Raw genomic sequence first — 19322 nt, forward strand, 5'->3', positions numbered from 1 at the left:
TTCAACAGCATTTCGCAAAATGATTTATAGAGCTTTTGTAGGTTTTATTATTAGCTACAACTTTTGTTAACAAGTCAAATCCGTATCTCTTCTCCATGACGAAGCAGAGCAAACAGAAGCCACTACTGTATTTTACATTCACTGAAAAACAGTAACAAGTTCTGCCCACCCTAGATCGTGATGCATAAGATATACAGATTTGAGTGATGGCCAAAACTTGTAGCTTATAACAAAACCTACAAAAGCTTTTTACATCATTTTGTGGAATGCTGTTGATGAAAAAAGTTAGAGGCAAATGAATGTAAATGAATGTATGAAATGAATGCAAATGATTTTCCATGCCTGGCCTTGATAGCTTGCTGCTTGCGGGGAGCCTTTCGTTGTGTGCTGGAGAACACCACCCCTCACCACGCGGTGATTGAACAAACACCGTTTGGTGAGACCGGATGGAATTCAACTTTGAAATCTGTGTTAGGGTAATCGCTTTTCGCAAGCAATCGATGACAATTTTAATAATCATAGCCACAATTGCGCATTCGTGCAATTTTTAATAGTGACATTTTGAAAAAAAATAAGACTTAAGATGTGTAGACATATTTCTGAATGATTGGTGATAAAATTATTGAAATTGGTCCAGGGACAGCTGAGTTATTAACGTTCAAAATCTTCCATAATTTTGTTAAATGTTCCATTTTCGGTTTTCACAAAGTGTACCCCCATATAGAAATCATAGACGTAGTCCTACGTCAAAAAGTTCTGATAAGAATTCCAAGGAAATCCTGTCGAAAAATCCAAGGGCATCCTGAAAACAATCCAAAAGAATTCTGATAATAAATGGGTGATTCTAATTCGGAAGATACAGCTATCCCCCGAAGAACGCGTTGCCTACTGAGTTCTACCCACCGCCTTTTCTCGGTGGATTTTCAACGAGTCGGTCATGTGAAAACAATAACAAGCAATTGTTTTGGATGTGCAAATCGTGCACGAAGCTTATGGACGACATCCGATTCTGTACTTCTGTTCGACGCGCTTACGAAGCTGGGAAGGAAATTGCTCTCAGTGGCCACAAGGAGATTGTCGAGAAATTAAAATCAGACATTATGTCTGAGCTCAATCAGGAGATCCGTTCAAACTTCTCCGCTCAAGCTCATTAACGCCTAGCAGGCCTTCAACACGAACTGCTCGACATCGTAGGCTTTTTAGTAAGCCTGAACCGAGCCACCCTAAGGTGAAGAACCAAAAGGATCTAATGTGCGGGACAGGCGGATTCCTATCGCCATCGCTTGGTCAATTTACAGCGCCACCACAGGAACCAAAGTTCTGGCTGGACTTGTCACGAATCTCTCGTGATGTCACCACCGGTCAAGTACGAGATCTCGCAATGAAACGCCTAGCTACAGAAGATGTCGAGGTCGTCCGTGTGGTGGCAAAAGGAAAGGATGTTAATACATGACGTTCATTTCCTTGAAAATCGGACTTAACCCGGACCTCAAGTCAAGAGCCCTCTCGACGTCAACCTGGCCCAAGGGTGTCCTATTCCGCGACAACACTAAAGTAATTTTTTGGAAGCCTCAACCAAAAGCCACTCCTTCATCGGACGTCGATTCCCCCAGCGGACCAGATCCGGAGAAAACCGACATGATGGAGTAAATTCTACGACAAAGCAATAACTACACCTACTCTTCAACCCCGGGACGCAACACTTCTGGTATCACGGAAGGCTCTGATCCTCCCAGCATAGTCGAGCTTTTCCAGCCAGCGACCAACAGCCGTCCCGGTCCTGTGTCTGGGACTGGTGAAGGGTCCTTCCAAGCCGCTTATCCAGGTAAGTACAATTTTCATTTAAGTACTTCGATTCTTGATGCGTCAATCACTTCCAGCATTCCCGTCTTTTCAACGCTTCCATTATCAACTTCTGATTGCCCACTGGGACGCACCGCCGCTGGCATTACGGAAGCCCTCGATCCATCCCCGCCACAGTCGAGCCATTCCAGCCAGCGATCTGCAGCCGTCCCGGTCCTGTCTGCGGGCCTGGTGACGGGGTCTTCCAACCCGTCGTTTCTGGCAAGTATGATCCCGCTCTTGACAAATTCATCCGTTGATCCATCGCTTGTGGTTCTAGTTCGTCATTTCATAATCGATCATCGCTGCATGGCCAGTTGTCTATCTATCGCTACGCGTCACGCAAATGGAAGCCACCGGATAATGAGACGCACCGCCGTTGACTTTGTGGAAGCTCCTGAACCACCCCACCACCTGTACGACACAGTAATTGTCTCGCCGGAGCCGGACCAACGGCTTTACTTCCCTTCCGAAGGACGACGTGACCAGAGATATTTATGCCTCCGAAAAATCCCACCGACCTCAGCTGGGATTGAACCTAGACCCATTGGGGTGAGAAAGCAGTCACGCTTACCACTACACCACCGGCGCCGGCTGCTGTTACTCAAAAACAAGGTATGACGAGTATCTGAAAATACAATGGATACAGCTGCCCTTTTCAGCATAGCTGTCCCATTCGTTAAAACAGCAAGCTGAGAAAACGCTGTTGTACATATATTTCGTTATGATGTTTCGATATGGGCTCTTATGGGTTGGATAACATAGTTGGTATTTTTTGCGACATTTTCAGATCAAAGTAAAAATCTTATCGAGTACATTGTAAAGTGATGGTACTTGAGAATCGATTCTAATGTATAACTCATTTTCGCTAAAAATGCTAATGGGAATGTACAGTACTGCAAATGGGACATTCTTGCAATTCCTCTGATTGCTGCAAAATTAAAGCCATCTACATCATATGTCCATTAGACTGATGCAAAATTTGAAATTTTCGCTTCACAGTGCTCAAACGGTTCCAAATTGGGCCCTGATTAGCCTCCCAAAATTTGAACTCATTTAGTGAGAAACTGGCTTGTCACAAACCTTTTGAAGTTTATATGGGAATTACTATGGAGAAACCATAATTTCGATTCATATAGATCTCAAAATTCACCAGTTTACTCTACTTTAGAAAATTATAGCTAAGCTTGTTGAAAATTTTCTCAGCTACAACTTTGTTGAAGTTCAATTTTCGATCAAATTTAAGGAACATAAATTATTAATGATTCAAGTCACTGATGTCTTATGATTATGCTCAATCAACTGTTCAGCAGGCAACATTGGCGTTTATGGCACGTAGAATAGATGACAAAAATCATGGCTACTATGTCACACTGCAGAATACAGTGTTGCCCACAATACAGTTGCTTAATCTTGCCATAAGATTATCAATCTCTTAAACAATTAATAACTATTTAATTTGACGTTTGGCTGAATGAAAAATAATTTTCTGCCAAGTTGTAGCTGATAAAAATTCCCATAAGAATAGCAATATAATTTGTTAACAGTACAATATGTAAAAAGGCTAGAAGACAATGAACAAAAAGTTTTGTTTTCCCATAGTAATTTCCATATAAACTTCAAATGGTTTGTGCCAAGTCCGTTTCTTATCAAATGAGTTTAAACTTTCGGAGGCTAATCAGGACCCGATTTGAAACCGTTTTAACACTGTGGAGCGAAAATTTCAAATTTTGCATCAGTCTAATGTCCATGACATAATCTCCACAAGGATTAAATAAAATTTCCTCAAAATATCTTATCGAATTTTTCCGCTGCATGATTCAAAATAACTCCCACGGTTATGTGACAAAATTGGATAAGGGTTAAATTCGTATTAGTATTATACAACTATGTATAACAAGAGACTCACCTGTACTCCAACTGAATAGACTTGGAATCATTGCGTAGATGTCGGCTGGCAATCAGAACCCGTTTGCTGTTGTTATCTCCAATCGAATCACCTGATATACATTCCCCACTGAACGGAACCGCTTGGCCGTCTAGATTGGCCTTCTCTTCGAACACTGAAATTCATTACGATATCAATACAAGTGCTATCAATTCATCAAACGGTCAACTCACGCTTATCCAAACTGATAATCGATCCCACCAACTCGTTGGCCGACAGTGGGTTCAATTTGTCCAAATTCTTCCGCCGGCGCACCAACCACCAGTCGATCATGAATATCGCCAGCGCAATAATCTTTATACTCGCACAAAGGCCCACATATCTAGAAAAAAAAGAACCCAATTATAAGATTGATTGCCGCCCTTTTATTGGAGCTTTCCCTACTTGTAGCGGAACTTTTCGATGTCGTAAATCAGACAACGGCCGCCCTTCTCCCCGCAGGTGGACTTCCACAGCAAACAGGACGAGTCGATCAGATTGCCGAACACAATGGGTGCCGGAATGTAACCGAACAGGCGGAATATCACAAACTGCATTCCGAGGGCGAACGAGCGCTCCTCCTCCGAAACCGATCTGGCGGGAATAATGGGAGGTTGTTTGAATCTTAAAAGGTTCGCAGGGCATTTGAGTAGCAAAATACCTTAAAACTATCATCAACAGAGGCATCTGCGTGGAAGCAACGACGAACGTCATGAAGAACAACAGTATCAGGAACGGGTAGATCGTCCGGCAGGGCTTGTTGCAGACGCCGGCAGTGGCCACAGGAACTACGGTTACTTCGGCAAAGTTTTCGTGGGCGTTCAGAGCTTGCGCCTGAGCTCCCTCGGCACCGGTGTACACGTTGGTTACGTTCGCTTGAACGCCTGAAAAACAAACCAATCGTTAAATTTAAGTGGATTTAAGTGAATTTAAGCTACTCACAAGCACAATTGGTATAGTTGGAACTGGAAGAGAACGCCGTACAGCCGGCATGACACGGACTGAAGTAGGTCAGTCCGTTGTTGCCGCAAACCGGTTCCACATCGTACATGTGGCACTCGCAGCCGAAATTGCACGCTGCGGTTAGATTAACCTGGAACGGTTCCACGCTGTGTGCCGGCGAACTGTTGTAGTACGGAATGGTAGTTCCGGCCATTTTGAGATTTTCACATCCCAGAAAGAACAACAACCCGTAGCACGAAAGGCAGACCACGTTGGAAATCAGAACGAACTGGACCGCCCCCTTCGGTTTCAGCTGGAACCGTTTCAGGATGCAACCGCCGATGAAGATCCCGATGCATGCGCCGGGAACGGCAATCGATCCGGTGAAGACACTGGCTTGGCTTTTCCCGAGACTGAACTGCGTCTCGAGGTACTTTGGCAGGAACACGACGAAGCCGGAAACAATCATCAGCTCCATGCACGCTCCCAGACAGGTAACGATGTACACCGGATTGGTCACGAGACGCCACATTGACAGGGGGATGTCTGTCGGTCAGTGAAAGAGAGGACGAAATCGTTAGCATTCAATCAACAGCAGTTGGTCAGATTCTCTGAATTATTTCTCAAGCAGACACACATCATTCCAGTTGATTTCCGGCCCTGAAAGCATATTCACATCACCTATATGAATGCCCGCCAGACACATACCCTTAATATCCTTTCCATATCCGGTATCCTCGTTTGATTTTCCACCCGGCCCCGATTGGCCACCGCCGCAACTTTCGCCGCCCATTGTATGCTGCTGCTGCTGCTGTTGCTGCTGCTGTTGTTGCTGCTGCAGTTGATGTGACTGTGATTGATTTTGTGCGGGCGGTGGCCGGGTCAGGCTGCTGGAATTGTTTGCCGATAATTGCTGCAACTGGGGCAGCTTCTGTTCGGCAATTCGGATTTTCTTCTTTTCCCTGGTGAGGACCTGAATAAAGGCGTGAATAAATAAACCGAACGATGGCGATTAATCTGAATTGAATTATGAGAGTGGATTATTGCTCGGGACGGACAATGTCGATGGAAAGCGGCCATATTTCGGAATGTGTCGAACGTATGATGGTAATGGATGCCTTGGGATCGACAAAAGGGATGGGGAGAAATGGGCTATAAATTTTGGGGACCTACCTTGGGAAATGAGAAAAACGGGATGGCCACCAGTATCAAAAGGATACCGCACACGAGGAATCCACCCCACCACATTCCCACCCATCGGCGGTCGTCTTGATCTGGGGGGGGAGAGAGAAATAGAGATTTTAGATGACAAATTGGGGGCACTCCGGGCGGAAGATTTTGCTATGTTTTATGGATTATTGGAACAGAGGTTTTCACCTACAGTATGCGGCGAAAGCAAACGATCAGAAATTCTAAAACCCATGTTCAATTTCAATAGCAAGGTTTGTTCCTTCTAAACTACTGAGTTCAGCCGTGTCTTTTAAAGTAATTCTAAAAGTCAATCCATCCAGAAGGACATTTAAAAAAAAAATTGATAAATCTCTCCAGAAAACTTTTGGAATTCAATCTTCAATTCACATCCAATTCTTAATTATTAAATTTTCCGCTCGGAATTATCCTGGAATTCTCATCTAAATTCCTTAGGAACTCTCCTCAGCGTTCCATAATTAATCACACAAAAATTTGTTGGCACTGCGCATCAAATTTTCTTGGAATCCTCCAAGAGATTAATTGAAATTATCCTGAAAGCTTCTTAGGAGTTCACTTCAGCATTCACTAAATCAAAATTCCCTTGGAATGCTCCAAGAAGTCCTTTTAAAATTCTACTTAGAATTCGCTTGGAATATTCCCCGCGATTCTCATGAAACTATCCTAATAGTTAAAGATAGCCTTAAAATTCCTTTGAACCTGTGAAACAGATATTGATTTCCTTTAAATTGTTATCGTAATTCACGACTGAAAGTCTAGATAATAAAGAAAACTAACTCGGTTGGCATGCATTTAGAATTTAAATCAAATTGTTTTTGGAATATATCTTACGAAATATTTTTACAATTCCCTTTGAATTCATTTCAAAATTTCGCTGATAATATTTTTTTAAAGACCGTGCATTTTGTAGTTGCTCCTCCTTGATTGATGAAAATCAAAATGAACTTGCACAGATAACCACGTAGTAGATGGTGCATGGGATAAGCTTTCCATCTTCAATGTACAAGCTCACTAATTCAATCAATATATAATAGATCAATCACAGCGCCCGGCAACGTCCTCGCGGTCTTTTGGGGAGGGAAGGATCTCCACGGCTTTCATGGGAAGGATAGTTGTGTTAGTGAGGTGGGTTATTTTTAGATCAGGATTCACTTGTTGTAAGTGATATTATATCGGTTGGTTAAAGCAGAATTCGTTTTCATTTAAATCTAGTGGGGATAGAATAAGGCAAAGTGAAAAATTGCAAGGAAGGGACGGACCTGGGATTGGACTGGCGACCTTCTGCTCAGTAAGCAGAAACGGTAACCACTGAGCTACCAAGTCTCGTGGTCATCTCAAAGTATTGCTGATAATATTCCTAAAATTCCAATACATTCTGTTGGAGTTTTCCTTAGAATTTACCAAGAATTCGCCTCACAATCCCCACAGGCTTTTCTTAAGAAGTTCTGAGTCAGACCCCGCTTGGAATTCTTCTATTAATTTTCAGTCAAGCGTTTGACCAAGGAGGTCCAGTTTGGCTGTTCGCTAGTCACAGAAAACCGTTTGGAGATTGCTGTTTTGTTTAATTCCGTATTGTTTATTTGCGCCAACTGTCAAATCTATTTTATTTTTCCCTCTCAGAGTTCCATGAAACTTCGCATAAGGCCGTGGGTAAAAATTGATGAAAATCTGGGTATGACTAGTTTGGAGTGAATTGTTTACATGTGCAAAATTTCATAACAATCGGTTCAGTGATTATTGAGATGTCATCGAAACAAGAAGAAAATCGCCGGAGAATTTTGCGCACCGTCATGGAAAATCCGACTGCGACCATGAGATGGATCGGAAGACAACTGGGAATCACCCATACAACTGTGTCTCGGGTGGTAACATCGTTTAAGGAGTCCCAGACGACCGAGCGGCGGGCTGGAAGTGGAAGAAAATCGAAGACAGCTGACCCTGTGAAGGCCCGGAAGGTGTTGGATTATTTCAAGCGTAATACGAACCTTTCGACTCGCGACGCGGCTCTGAAGGCAAAGTGTATCGCCTGGTTCGTTCAGCAAACCATGAAACGAGCTGGGTTTCGTGTATTCAAGGTCCGGAAGGCACCAAACCGACGTGATCAACAAAACACGGCGGCCAAATCCCGCACAAGGAAGCTGTGAGAGTGGTCAACGGAACCGATGTGTTATGTGGTTATGGATGACGAAACCTACATCAAGGCAGACGCAAAGCAGATACCGGGGCTGGAGTTCTACGTTGCCAAATCACGGTTTGATGTTCCGTAAGACATAAGGAAGAAGAAATTGGCAAATTCGCCAAAAATACTTGCTCTGGCAGGCCATATGCCAATGCGGTAAACTTAGTAAACCGTACATCACAATGGGTACCATCAACAGCGAAATTTACCACACCGAGTGCCTCCAGAAGCGTCTGTTGCGCTTCCTGCGGTCCCACGGAGGCGAGACATTATTTTGGCCGGACCTGGCATCATGCCATTACACGCGATCGACGTTGGATTGGTACAGAGACAATAACGTTGTTTTTGTACCAAAAACCGCCAACCCCCCAAATTCACCAGAGATTCGTCCGGTGGAAAGATTTTGGGCCATAATGAAGGCCAAAGTTCGAAAATCGTCCAAGGTGTTTAAGAACGAGCTGGAGTTGAAGAAAGAATGGATGAAAGTGACCAAAAAGGTCGGCTCCACCATTGCACAAAATGTAATAAGCGGTCTTAAGGGAAGGGTGCGGGCTTTCAGCGATAGAAAGGAAATTGAATAAAGTAATTATGCTGAAACATAATCCATATGTATTAGTTCATTCCCTGAAAGTTTCAAGAAAATCTGACTTAAAATAAATTTTTGGCGAACACTTTTGTCTGGTGCATTTTTTTCGAGTACAGGCCTTAATTGTTGATAATTTTTCAATAAATCATAGTATGAAAACGGGTCAACTTATCGAAATGACGTCTGAGACAAAGTTGTAGGAAATTAGATTGCCTTTTCAGAAAAAAAATTAACACTGACAAATAATCACAAATTTTAAAAATTTTGTTTATTTGAAATCTTATCAAAAATGCAAAATTTTCTGAAATCAACACAATGGACACTCCAAAACAGGCCTATCAGGGTGTTTACTCATGGTTATTCTATGAGTATCGAGCTCCGAAAGCTTATTTGATTTTTTTTTAATAAAAGCTAACTCGGCGCCGAAATATCGATCACATGCGCTTGGTTTATAAAAGCTGCACATAAGCGAATTTTGGACGCCTATCAGTGCGCTAATATGAGCAACGTGTAGCTGCAAACATCGAACATAACGTAGATTTAATAGTAGCGAAATTTAAAATTAAAAAAAAATAAACAAATGTTTGTGAAAAAGGCTTCCATTAAATCGAAGACATCATATCAAGAAGACTGGCAACTTTGCCAGAATCCAAGCGACAGATACAGTAGCGCTGCACTTGAGCGAAGGTGGAAGCAACGCAATGAGCAAACACACAAACCTTTCTTCTGAGGATGTTATCTTTGCTATAAAACTAGTTCGAAGCATTTACCTTGGAACGGCAGATGACGAGATTGTACCTGCCTTAAAGCGGTCGTACGAGAAAATGGAAGAGTTGCCAGTCTTCTTAATATGTTGTCTTAGATTAAATACAATCATTTTGATTTTAATTGTGCCACCTTTAGGCATGGAAAATCATTTGCATTCATTTCGTGTATTCATTTACATTCATTTACCTCTAACTTTTTTCATCAACAGAATTCCGCAAAAAATGTATGGAGCTTCTGTAGGTTTTGTTATAAGCTACAACTTTTGATAACAACTCAAATCCGTATCTCTTATGCATGACGAATCAGAGCGATCAGAATCCACTACTGTTTTTCAGTGAATGTATTTTACATTCACTGAAAAACAGTAACAGGTTCTGCCCGCTCTAATTCGTGATGTATAAGAGATACAGATTTGAGTTATGGACAAAAGTTGTAGCTAATAACAAAACCTACTAAAGCTCTATACATCATTTTGCGGAATGCTGTTGATGAAAAAAGTTAGAGGCAAATGAATGTAAATGATTTTCCATGCCTGGCCACCTTGTATGCTCATGTTGCGTACATTTTCAAAGACAGTATGTCATTTTTGAATTCACACTAAGCGATCTCGAAGTGTAGAAACATTGCGGAATTTCATAGGAGTTCTGTGAAATTTTAGGGAAGTCCAGAAAAAACAGGGAAGTATTTATTAGAGCAACTTCGAAAACCTCTGAAACATTAAGATAAATTTAATAAACTTAAGGTATGTTCCGAGCACTACAGAAAAGTTCAGAACTATGAGATTTTTAAGGGTAAATTCCAAAAACTACAGGGCAGTTCACCTTCCTAATGCATTGGGAAAAAGTTACACTTTGTACATTAGCGGGTTAAAAAAGACCCAAACTGCAACTCGCTCCCACATTTTTGATCTATTGGCCTCAAATGAAAGATGAAGGTTCCTAAAATGGCACCCTGCCCAGGACTTTTCCAATTTTACCATTTAGGCTACCTGGCACCGGTTCCGATAGGGCACAAAAGGACACTTCCAAAGACTTATGTACTGTTATCTTCCGACGACTAAAATTAAATCATTTTTCATCCAGAAGTAAATAGACATCATGCCATAAACCAACAGATAGATTTGGACACCCGGAACCGGTTGGACACTTCCAAAACCTCATTTACTGGCTCCGTCCGACGGCTCAAAATTTATGATTTTTCATCCAGAAGTGAATAGACATCATGCCATGGACCAACAGATAGATCTGGCCACACCTGGACACCCGGAACCGGTTCTGGTAGGGTACAAAAAGGACATTTCCTATACCTTATGTACTGGTATCGTCCGACGGTTTAACATTTATGATTTTTTATCCACAAGTAAATAGAAATCATGGACCAATAGGTGGTACTGGCCACATCCGGATACCCAAAACCTGTTCCGGGAGGGCTTCAAAAAGAACACTTTTAAAACCGCATGTACTGGTACCGTTCGACGGCTCAAAATTTATAATTTTTCATCCAAAAGTACGTATACATCATGCCATGGACCAAAAGATAGTTCTGGCCACATCAAGACACCCGGAACCGGTAACTAAAGGGCTTCAAAAAGGACACTTCCAAAACCTCATGTACTGGTACCGTCCGACGGCTCAAAATTTATGATTTTTCATCCAGAAGTAAATAGACATCATGCCATGAACCAAAAGATAGATCTGGCCACATCTGAACAACCGGAACCGGTTCTGGTAGGGCTCAAAAAGGACATTTCCTAAATCTTATGTATTGGTATCGTCCGACAGATTAACATTCATCATTTTTCATCCAGAAGTAAATAGAAATCATGGACCAACAGGTGGATCTGGCCACATCTGGACACCCGGAACCTGTTCCGAGAGGGCTTCAAAAAGGACACTTCTAAAACCTCATGTACTGGTACCTTTCATCCAAAAGTACGTATACATCTTGCCATGGACCAACAGATAGATCAGGCCTCATCAAGACACCCGAAACCGGTTCCAAAAGGTTTTCAAAAAGGACACTTTCAAAACCTCATGTAATGGTACCGTCCGACGGCTCAAAATTTATCATTTTTCATCCAAAAGTAAGTATACATCATGCCATGGACCAGGTTGATCTGACTACATCCGGTTCCGGTTACGGTAGGGCTAAAAAAGGGCCCTTCCTAAACCTCATGTACTGGTATCGTTTAGAAGTGTCCATTTGTGCCCTATCGGAACCAGTGCCAGGTATCCTAAATGGCCAAATTGGAAAAGTCCTGGACACCATGTTATTCTAGGAACCTTTAGCTTTCCTTTGAGTTGCATTCTGGGTCTTTTTAGGCCATAATTCACCTAATGTGTCACTTTTCTTGTAGCCCCACTCCTACAGGTCGCTGAAAGCTTCTTTTCATTGCAAATGTTCGTTTCCGAAAGTTAGGAAAAGTGAGGAAATTTCAGGTCTCTATCATATTTCGTTACCTAGCTACAGCTTTTCTAAAGTGACGCCGGGTCAAAAACACCCTAATGCACTAGGAAGGTTAAATCCACTTCAGCAAAATGTTGTGACCTAAAGTGAAAAGCAGAAAACAGTGGCGTCGCGTCCACATGTGCAACCTGTGCACGACACAGGTATAAATAATTTTAAAAATGCGTTAAGATTTTGATGGATTTTATGGCCACATTATAGCTGTACTTTTTTACTCCAGACCACAAGTGACCATGAATACACTATTTTATAGTGAGGCTCAATTGAATCTTCGACCTTGGTTTGCTTCAAAAAGGGGAAAATTCAGTTCGCATGGTCTGCCTAATCCCTAATGCATTGATTTCAAAGCATGTCGATAACACTACCATGACAAAACTCGTTAAATAGTGCACCTGAAGCGAGCTTTTTTGGGTGGCGGGTGGCAAGTTTGTGAATGGTCAAATGTCTGATGTAAGCCAAGGAGACCTTCTATCACCTCTTGAAACATACCACAAATTTTCCACAATACATGGCGGTTTGCACCACTAGTTGTAATTCAAACTTTCAGCAGTTACGCGTCAAACGGGAGCAACACGGAAACAGCAGCCTGGTACGATTTAGACGTGTAACATACTTGCAGACCGGTATGAATGTGTGAGTTTAAATTAGAAGAACATTTGTGATGTATGGGTGCCTAAACCGTGCATTTATCGCAGTGCACTTGGATATCTGATTGCAGGCAAAGAGATTAATGGAGAAAGAGAGCGCAAAAGCTCGCTCTCACTCTCTTGTCAGTTGTAAATCTCTCAATCAAATCTCTCCGATGGTTGCGCCGGTGCGCCTGTCAAAACTAATGACCTTCCCTGGTTCATTCTGATAGTGTTGTTCTGATGAATAAAAAGTTGATTAATTCAAGTTTTCTACCCAGGGGACTTCATGAATTTTCTCTAGATTTCGACACTGTTTTGTATCAAAAAATGTTTTTGGAAGTGTTTGACGGATATTCTTCATTACGCTTCAGTCGAAAGAAAACTCTTCGACTTCCTTGTGATAAAAACGAGAATTAGTTAAGTTTTGCAATTCCTCCTACTTTCGTTAAGGCGAAAAGGGCCATACAAGTTTTGTTTACACAAGATGCTAGACCCTTCAAATGTAACGGTAGGTAGTGATTAATATAGCAATAGAGAATAATGTCCTTCGAATTCATGGAGCATTGAAAAAAAAAACTAATAGGGGAAATGGCTCTAATGTTGGCCTATGGATCTAAAATTGGGCCCATTGAAAAAATTCTGCTATTTATCAATTGTATCTAGATGAACGCGTCATTAGGACGGTACTAATGGATATTTTTGGTCGCTAGCTGAATTTATGTATGGACCCAAATTAGGAGCATTTAGGTCGATATTACATCCATTTCCCCTATGTGGTTAACTATAACCAACAAAGTTTGGTGCACAGGTAAATAAATGAGGCACGCGACGCCTCTGAAAACTACACGACAGTTGTATTAACTTAAGGAATTTTAGAAACGTTGGTATTGGGGGCTCTTTAGGGAAGTTCCGAAAACTTTAGGAAAAATTTAAGAACTTAGGAACCGTTAAATTTACTTCTGAAAAAATGCAGGCACTTCAGAGATTTTCCAAGAACAACTGCAAAGTAGGTGTGAGCCCAATGAAAGTCAGGAAAATTTCGAAAAGACTAATGAAGTTCCGAGAGCGTTAGGACAATTTTAAAAACTTTAAGTCATGAGAAAAAAAAGACAGAATTTCTTGGAATTTCTAAGAATTTAAAGAAAGTTTCGAAAACTTGAGCGTAGTTCCGAAAACTTCAAGAGCGTCCAGAACTACGGGCAAGTTTTAAGATCTTTCAGATAAGTTCCGCTAGCTTCAGGGCAGTTCAATAGATTCCAGGAAAATTTCTAGAAATTTAATAAAGTTCAAAGAGCTTCAGGGCCGGTCCATTCACTTCGGGGAAATTGCAGAAACTTAACAGAAGATGCAATTACTTCACTGCCGCTCATGGCAAGTTTGCATCGTACCATTGCTCGGGACAACCAGTTTTGCTGTTTTTCCAAACCTAAGAAAAAAGTTGTTGAATTCATCTAGTTCACCCAAACTCAGTTTTGACAAAACCGCAAATGGGACCCACTTCTGATGAGTGGCAGTTCAGTGGAGTTAAAAGATCTTAAATGAAGTTCCGTAGCTTCGAGCAGTTCGGAGAACTCAGACCATGATGATCAGGAATTGCGGGAACTTTGGGGAAGTTCCGAAAACTCCAGGTGAATTTCGAGAATTGAATTCTGGAAACCAGTCAGTGGGAACGTAGAAGTTTCAAAAATTACTGAGAACAAAAGGACTGTTGGGAGAACTTAGGAAAAAATCACTGAAGTTGAAAGAAATTCACGGAGATCCAGGAAACGTCTGAATGTTTAGATCTTCAGGGCAGTTTTATTAATTTCAGGGTAATTACAGGTACATAACAGCAGAGTTAGCGGGAACTTCAGGGAAGATTAGATAACTTCAAGAGGGTGCACAACAATTTTAAGAAGAAGTTCAGAGGAATGAAAAAAAAATCCTAGGACTGCGGGATGATAAGGGAATTCCTGTAAAATTTTGGGCAAATCATCTTCAATTTCAAGGCGGATCCATCAGCTTCTAGGGAACTGCAGGAACTTTTATGAAGTTCTATGCCTTCAGGGGCATCCCGAAAAATCAAAAAATCATCTAAGAAGTCTGCAGAACTTTAGGAGAGTTTTGGAAACTTTCAAGTGATCTTCAGTGAAGCTCAGAAAAATTAAATTCTTAAATTTAGACTTTCGGGGAAGTTTAATGATCTGTAATTTTTGGGAGGGGATACTAAGTAGAGGTAAATCTAAGACCAGAAGGTCCCGAAGAAACGTGCTCAACTTTTTGGCTCAGCTCTGGTACTCTCTTCGGTCCCAAGCTAATCGATGTACCCCTCGAAACATAGGAAAATCCGCGAACCCCTCATTTTATCTGTCAAACTTTCATAGTGAATCAAAACAAACATAGTGTAGTACTAGAATTTCGACTAGAATGGAGTACGTTAATCGATTTGCTTCGAACCAATAGGATAGTCAAGTAGTGAGCCAATATAAAATCGTTAGTTTTCACCGGTTGGTAGAACTAAGAAGTTTTTTTTTTAACTAGTTCGTTTATTTGGAAGGCTCAATCACGTTAGCTTTACGGAGCCGATAGTTCATTGTTCTTTGTTTGTAACAAAATTCACTTAATTATATGTCTAGTAGGAGTTGGGCCAAATACTCGCGGCTTACTCGAGGTTAGAGAGGTACATTGTCGAAGGATAGGATCAGGGGAGGAGCTTGGGGGTAAGGTTTCGTTGTCTCATCAGAGCGTTGTCGCCAGTATGAACGGTAGTGCGGTTCTAGTTTCGTCTGGAGTTCGACCGGCTATGGTGACCAGTAGGCGACGCTGAGAGTCATCGAGACGGAGGTACAAGACAAACAAATACTATTAAAGAGAGACCAATACAAAGAAGTTTTGAAAAACTATAAGAACTCCGGGAAAAAAAAACTATAACTCCGGGAATTTCAGGGAATTCCAGAAAAATGCATTTTCATTATTTTCAGGCATGTACCGAGCATGTCAATCAGCTCCGTTAATTGATTGTAGGAACTTTCAAGAAATGCCAAGGAGTTATAGAATATTCCGAGAATTGCATTAATGTTCCAAAAATTTCTAAAAAAAATTGTGGGTTCTTCAGAGAAATTCCAACTATCAGGAAAATTGTTGGAATGAACGAAATTCTAGACAAGTCCAGGGAAGTTAACGGCGCCAATGGTGTAGTGGTAAGCGTGATTACCTCTCACCCCAGCAGGCCTGGGTTCAATCCCAGTCGGCGCCGCCGGGATGTTCTGAGGCATAACATCTCTGATCACGCCTTCCTTCGGATGGGAAGTAAAGCCGTTGGTCCCCGGTTCATGAGTTGATGGGTCGATAGGTAGGGTCCAGGTGTGGGACTGCCTTCCTGGCACGTCGGTAGCATTGGTGCTCAGCACGGAAAACAAGATCGACGGAAAAAATAAACCAAAGGAAAAAAAAAGTCCAGGGAAGCTCAATTTTAGAGTAAGTATTATAAGCTTCAAGGAAGTATGTGTCAACAACTTCAGGAAAATTGCAGAATGCAGTTCAATTAACTTCTGGCAAATTGCGGGAGCCTTTAAAAAATTCTGAGAAATTCAGGGAAGTTTTGAGAGCGGTATTGAATATTAGAGATCCTTAGAACAGTTCCATTTACTTCAGGGAAGCACCGATAACTTCAGAAAAGTCTAGACTAACATCAAGGTAATTTTAAAAATCCAGAAGACTTCATAATTTTGTTTTGGCTTCTCAGTCTTCAAGAGAAAGTTCTGATGACAGTTTTAAAATCTTCAACGTTTCGATCCAGGGGATATAATATTAGATCTTCCCTAGGGCTAGTTTTACATTAAGATCGTAAAGCTTTTTGTGCTGAACGAAAGACGGCATATTTTTTGTCCCCTGAGGAAGGCCAAGCTCAAAGACCGAAACGTTTTAAATAACACATCATAGCGTTTAGATTAGTATTTTTAAGTTTTATTGCGAGCTGATTGCAAACAAGTTTTAACCGTACTCTAGTTTAAGTTAGAGAGAACTAAATTTTGTGTAAATATCCAAATTACAATTATTTTTGCTCCTGAAAGGGGACGCATGGATTAGAGATGGACGGGCACAAATTCGGAGTGATTTGAGATTTGGGCGTAATTGCATTTGTAAACAAACACGTTAATTGCCGATTTCTCTTGAATTAAAGCTCAATCTCATAAACAACATATACCTAATGATAGAGGAATCATTCCTCTACCTCATAGTGTTATTAGTTTTCGAGATTGAGCTTTTATTCGCGAGAAATCGGCGAATGACGTGTTTAGTTACAAATGCATATACGTCCAATCTGATTTTTTTTAATTTTTGTTTTAGAGATGTTTAGCCTAAGGCTTGTTTATCAGTACGCCCAATCTCAAATCACTCCGGAAATATGAAAAATTAGTCAGTAATCAGCTCAAATTTACTAAAATCGTAGATAGTTTAAAGGGGACTTTGAGAATGGTTTTAAAGTAATACTGAGGAGATTTCCAAGGGAATTCTAAGTAGAGTTACATATTTGGAGATTTTCAACGTCAAATATTAGCCTTTAAGTAATCAAAGTATACATTTGATAGTTCCGTTAGTGTACGACTTTACCAAACTCGTTTACCTCCTATCCAGAATATTCAGTTGCTTTCTTGTCGACATCGGATCAATAGAAATTTGCAGATAATTCAATCAAGGGCTGGTATTAGAAATTAATTGTTGAACACGGCAGTAGAAATGGAATCAAATTAAAGATTCGGTAAAACCTTGATTACACTGAGTAAAAACAGGCACGATTTTAAGTAAATTTCACTCATATTCGACCAAATTTTGCTCGAATATGAGTGAAATTTACCAAAATTTGAGAAAATTTGCACATAGACTTTGAGTAACCGTGGATTCCTTTGCGAAACTGAGTAACGGAACTCAAATTTGTCATCGATTTTACGGCCATGTAAAAATAGTAACTACTGTTTGCCCGTTATTTTCGTCGCATACTGTACCTTCTGAAAATTTAAATTTACTCAATAATTGAATCAATCGTCATATAGAAATTAAAAAAAAATAATTCCCCATACTTACCAATATTGATATCACTGCCGGAGAAGGAATCCATGTGGAACGACAGCAGATACGCTCCCAGTAGGAAACCCAGCACCGGGCCAAAGGCAGCCATACTGTACATTGCACCTGAAAATCGGTACACGGTCACACACACACACACAGATCAAGAACAGTGTTAATTTCATTGGAAAGTTGAAATTCTATCCACAACACCACCGGACTCACCTATATACATCGAGGAGCTTTCTTTCCGCACGTGATCGTCAACGTACGTGGTGCCCAGCGTGAATAGGGGGCTCCCTCCTCCACCGAGCAGAATCTGCGCTATCACGAACAGAATCACCGGCCCGAACGTGGATGCTTTACCCTTGAGACAGTTGTCACCTCTGGAAAAATGGATTGACCGGTAAGTTACAAACGAACGACGAAGCAAGCAAGATTGGATTTACCTCAAGTTGTGCGTCGTGAGCGGTTGATTCGAGAGGCTATTGGACAACCGACCCAGTCCCATGTCCTGCTCCCGCACCGACACCAACCGGCAGATGTTGTCCGCGGTTTTATTGTCAATCAGAATGCCCGGATTGGGCTCCCCCGTAAAGTGCGGTATCATAAATACCAGCGAACCGATGCCCATTATCACGGCACCTGGTGGCAAGACAAGAATAATCGATTTAATGCGAGCCTATGATAGAAATGTTAAGCTCATACCGATTCCGATCCACACCGGAATGTGCCGCCGGCTGCCCAGATAGCTAACAAAGATAACTGTGATTACATTTCCAATCTCGTAGCTCGAAGCCACCAATCCGGATAGGCTCGATGGGATCTCAAATCGCTTCTCGATGGTCGTGATCACCGAGTTGATGTACCCGGAACTGAGTGCTTGCTGCAGGGTAACCAATATGGACAACAACAGCACAAACACCTTTATTCTGGCAAACTTCTGAATAGCCACCGGTCGACAGGTCAGAATGCCGCAGTCTCGCGAGTAGTCTTCGTTGACCAGCAGGTCGTTGGACAGAGGCTTCTCCATCATCATGACACTGTTCGAGGGCTGTCGGCTGTGGCACTTGATCACCGTATCCGTGGTGGCAGTGTTCACCGAGGTCGGCAACGATTCCGATTCGGTGTCCTGCGGGATGTCCGCACTGCTGTCGTCGGTTTGGGCCTCCGCGTACAGACCGGTCATCGCGTACATGGATTCGTTTCGCCTGTTACCGGGGGAAAGAGGAGGAGAATTATAGCCAATCAATCGTCTAATCCTAATTAATATACAACAATGTGGTGCTCGATGATTGAATCCGTCAACTCAAAGGGTGCTAGTTAAAATATAATTAACCTCATTTGAAAACTGATGTTTTCATTTCCAATTCTCATGCCTAAGTAACAACGAACTAGCTAGATATTACTGTTCAGTTCAAACTGATGAATTCCATAGCACACCATGCAGCTGTAATTAAGCTCCGGTTGTGTGTAGAATCAGTCGTGTCGATTCAATTAATTACATGGCAACTAAAGAGGAACAAGAGGTTCCTCGTTGATCTCTGTAGCACTTTCGAAATGAAATTCTACCGAAGGTCGTTCATTGGCTTGCTCACCACAGCACTGCTGCATGCTGTCGGTAACTGCCCAATCGTGCTCGATTCTCATTTATTTCCTGCGGAGAGCGGTCTGCGGCGATGGTTATCTAAAATTGTGTGTCGTCGTCCCTATTTCCAGCATTTTGCA

General features: G+C 41.7%; 1 protein-coding gene across 4 annotated transcripts in view; it reads right to left on the minus strand.

The window, feature by feature from the left end:
• Oatp30B (Organic anion transporting polypeptide 30B) overlaps nucleotides 1-19322 on the minus strand; it is a 236670-nt gene that overhangs the window by 6311 nt on the left and 211037 nt on the right. For all 4 annotated transcript variants that reach the window (XM_065223912.1, XM_065223909.1, XM_065223910.1 and 1 more), the window contains 11 exons: nucleotides 18303-18805; nucleotides 18044-18239; nucleotides 17820-17980; nucleotides 17613-17720; nucleotides 5885-5985; nucleotides 5420-5684; nucleotides 4712-5257; nucleotides 4431-4653; nucleotides 4175-4363; nucleotides 3964-4112; nucleotides 3752-3905 (listed from right to left, as the gene is read on the minus strand). In XM_065223912.1, the coding sequence (XP_065079984.1) occupies nucleotides 3752-3905; nucleotides 3964-4112; nucleotides 4175-4363; nucleotides 4431-4653; nucleotides 4712-5257; nucleotides 5420-5684; nucleotides 5885-5985; nucleotides 17613-17720; nucleotides 17820-17980; nucleotides 18044-18239; nucleotides 18303-18805 (2595 nt within the window). The remainder of the gene's footprint in view (nucleotides 1-3751; nucleotides 3906-3963; nucleotides 4113-4174; nucleotides 4364-4430; nucleotides 4654-4711; nucleotides 5258-5419; nucleotides 5685-5884; nucleotides 5986-17612; nucleotides 17721-17819; nucleotides 17981-18043; nucleotides 18240-18302; nucleotides 18806-19322) is intronic.

The sequence above is a fragment of the Ochlerotatus camptorhynchus genome, unplaced genomic scaffold (genome assembly GCF_037179485.1).
Source record: "Ochlerotatus camptorhynchus isolate MF236.1 unplaced genomic scaffold, CSIRO-AGI_Acam_v1.1 ptg000202l, whole genome shotgun sequence".
Taxonomy (NCBI): domain Eukaryota; kingdom Metazoa; phylum Arthropoda; class Insecta; order Diptera; family Culicidae; genus Ochlerotatus; species Ochlerotatus camptorhynchus.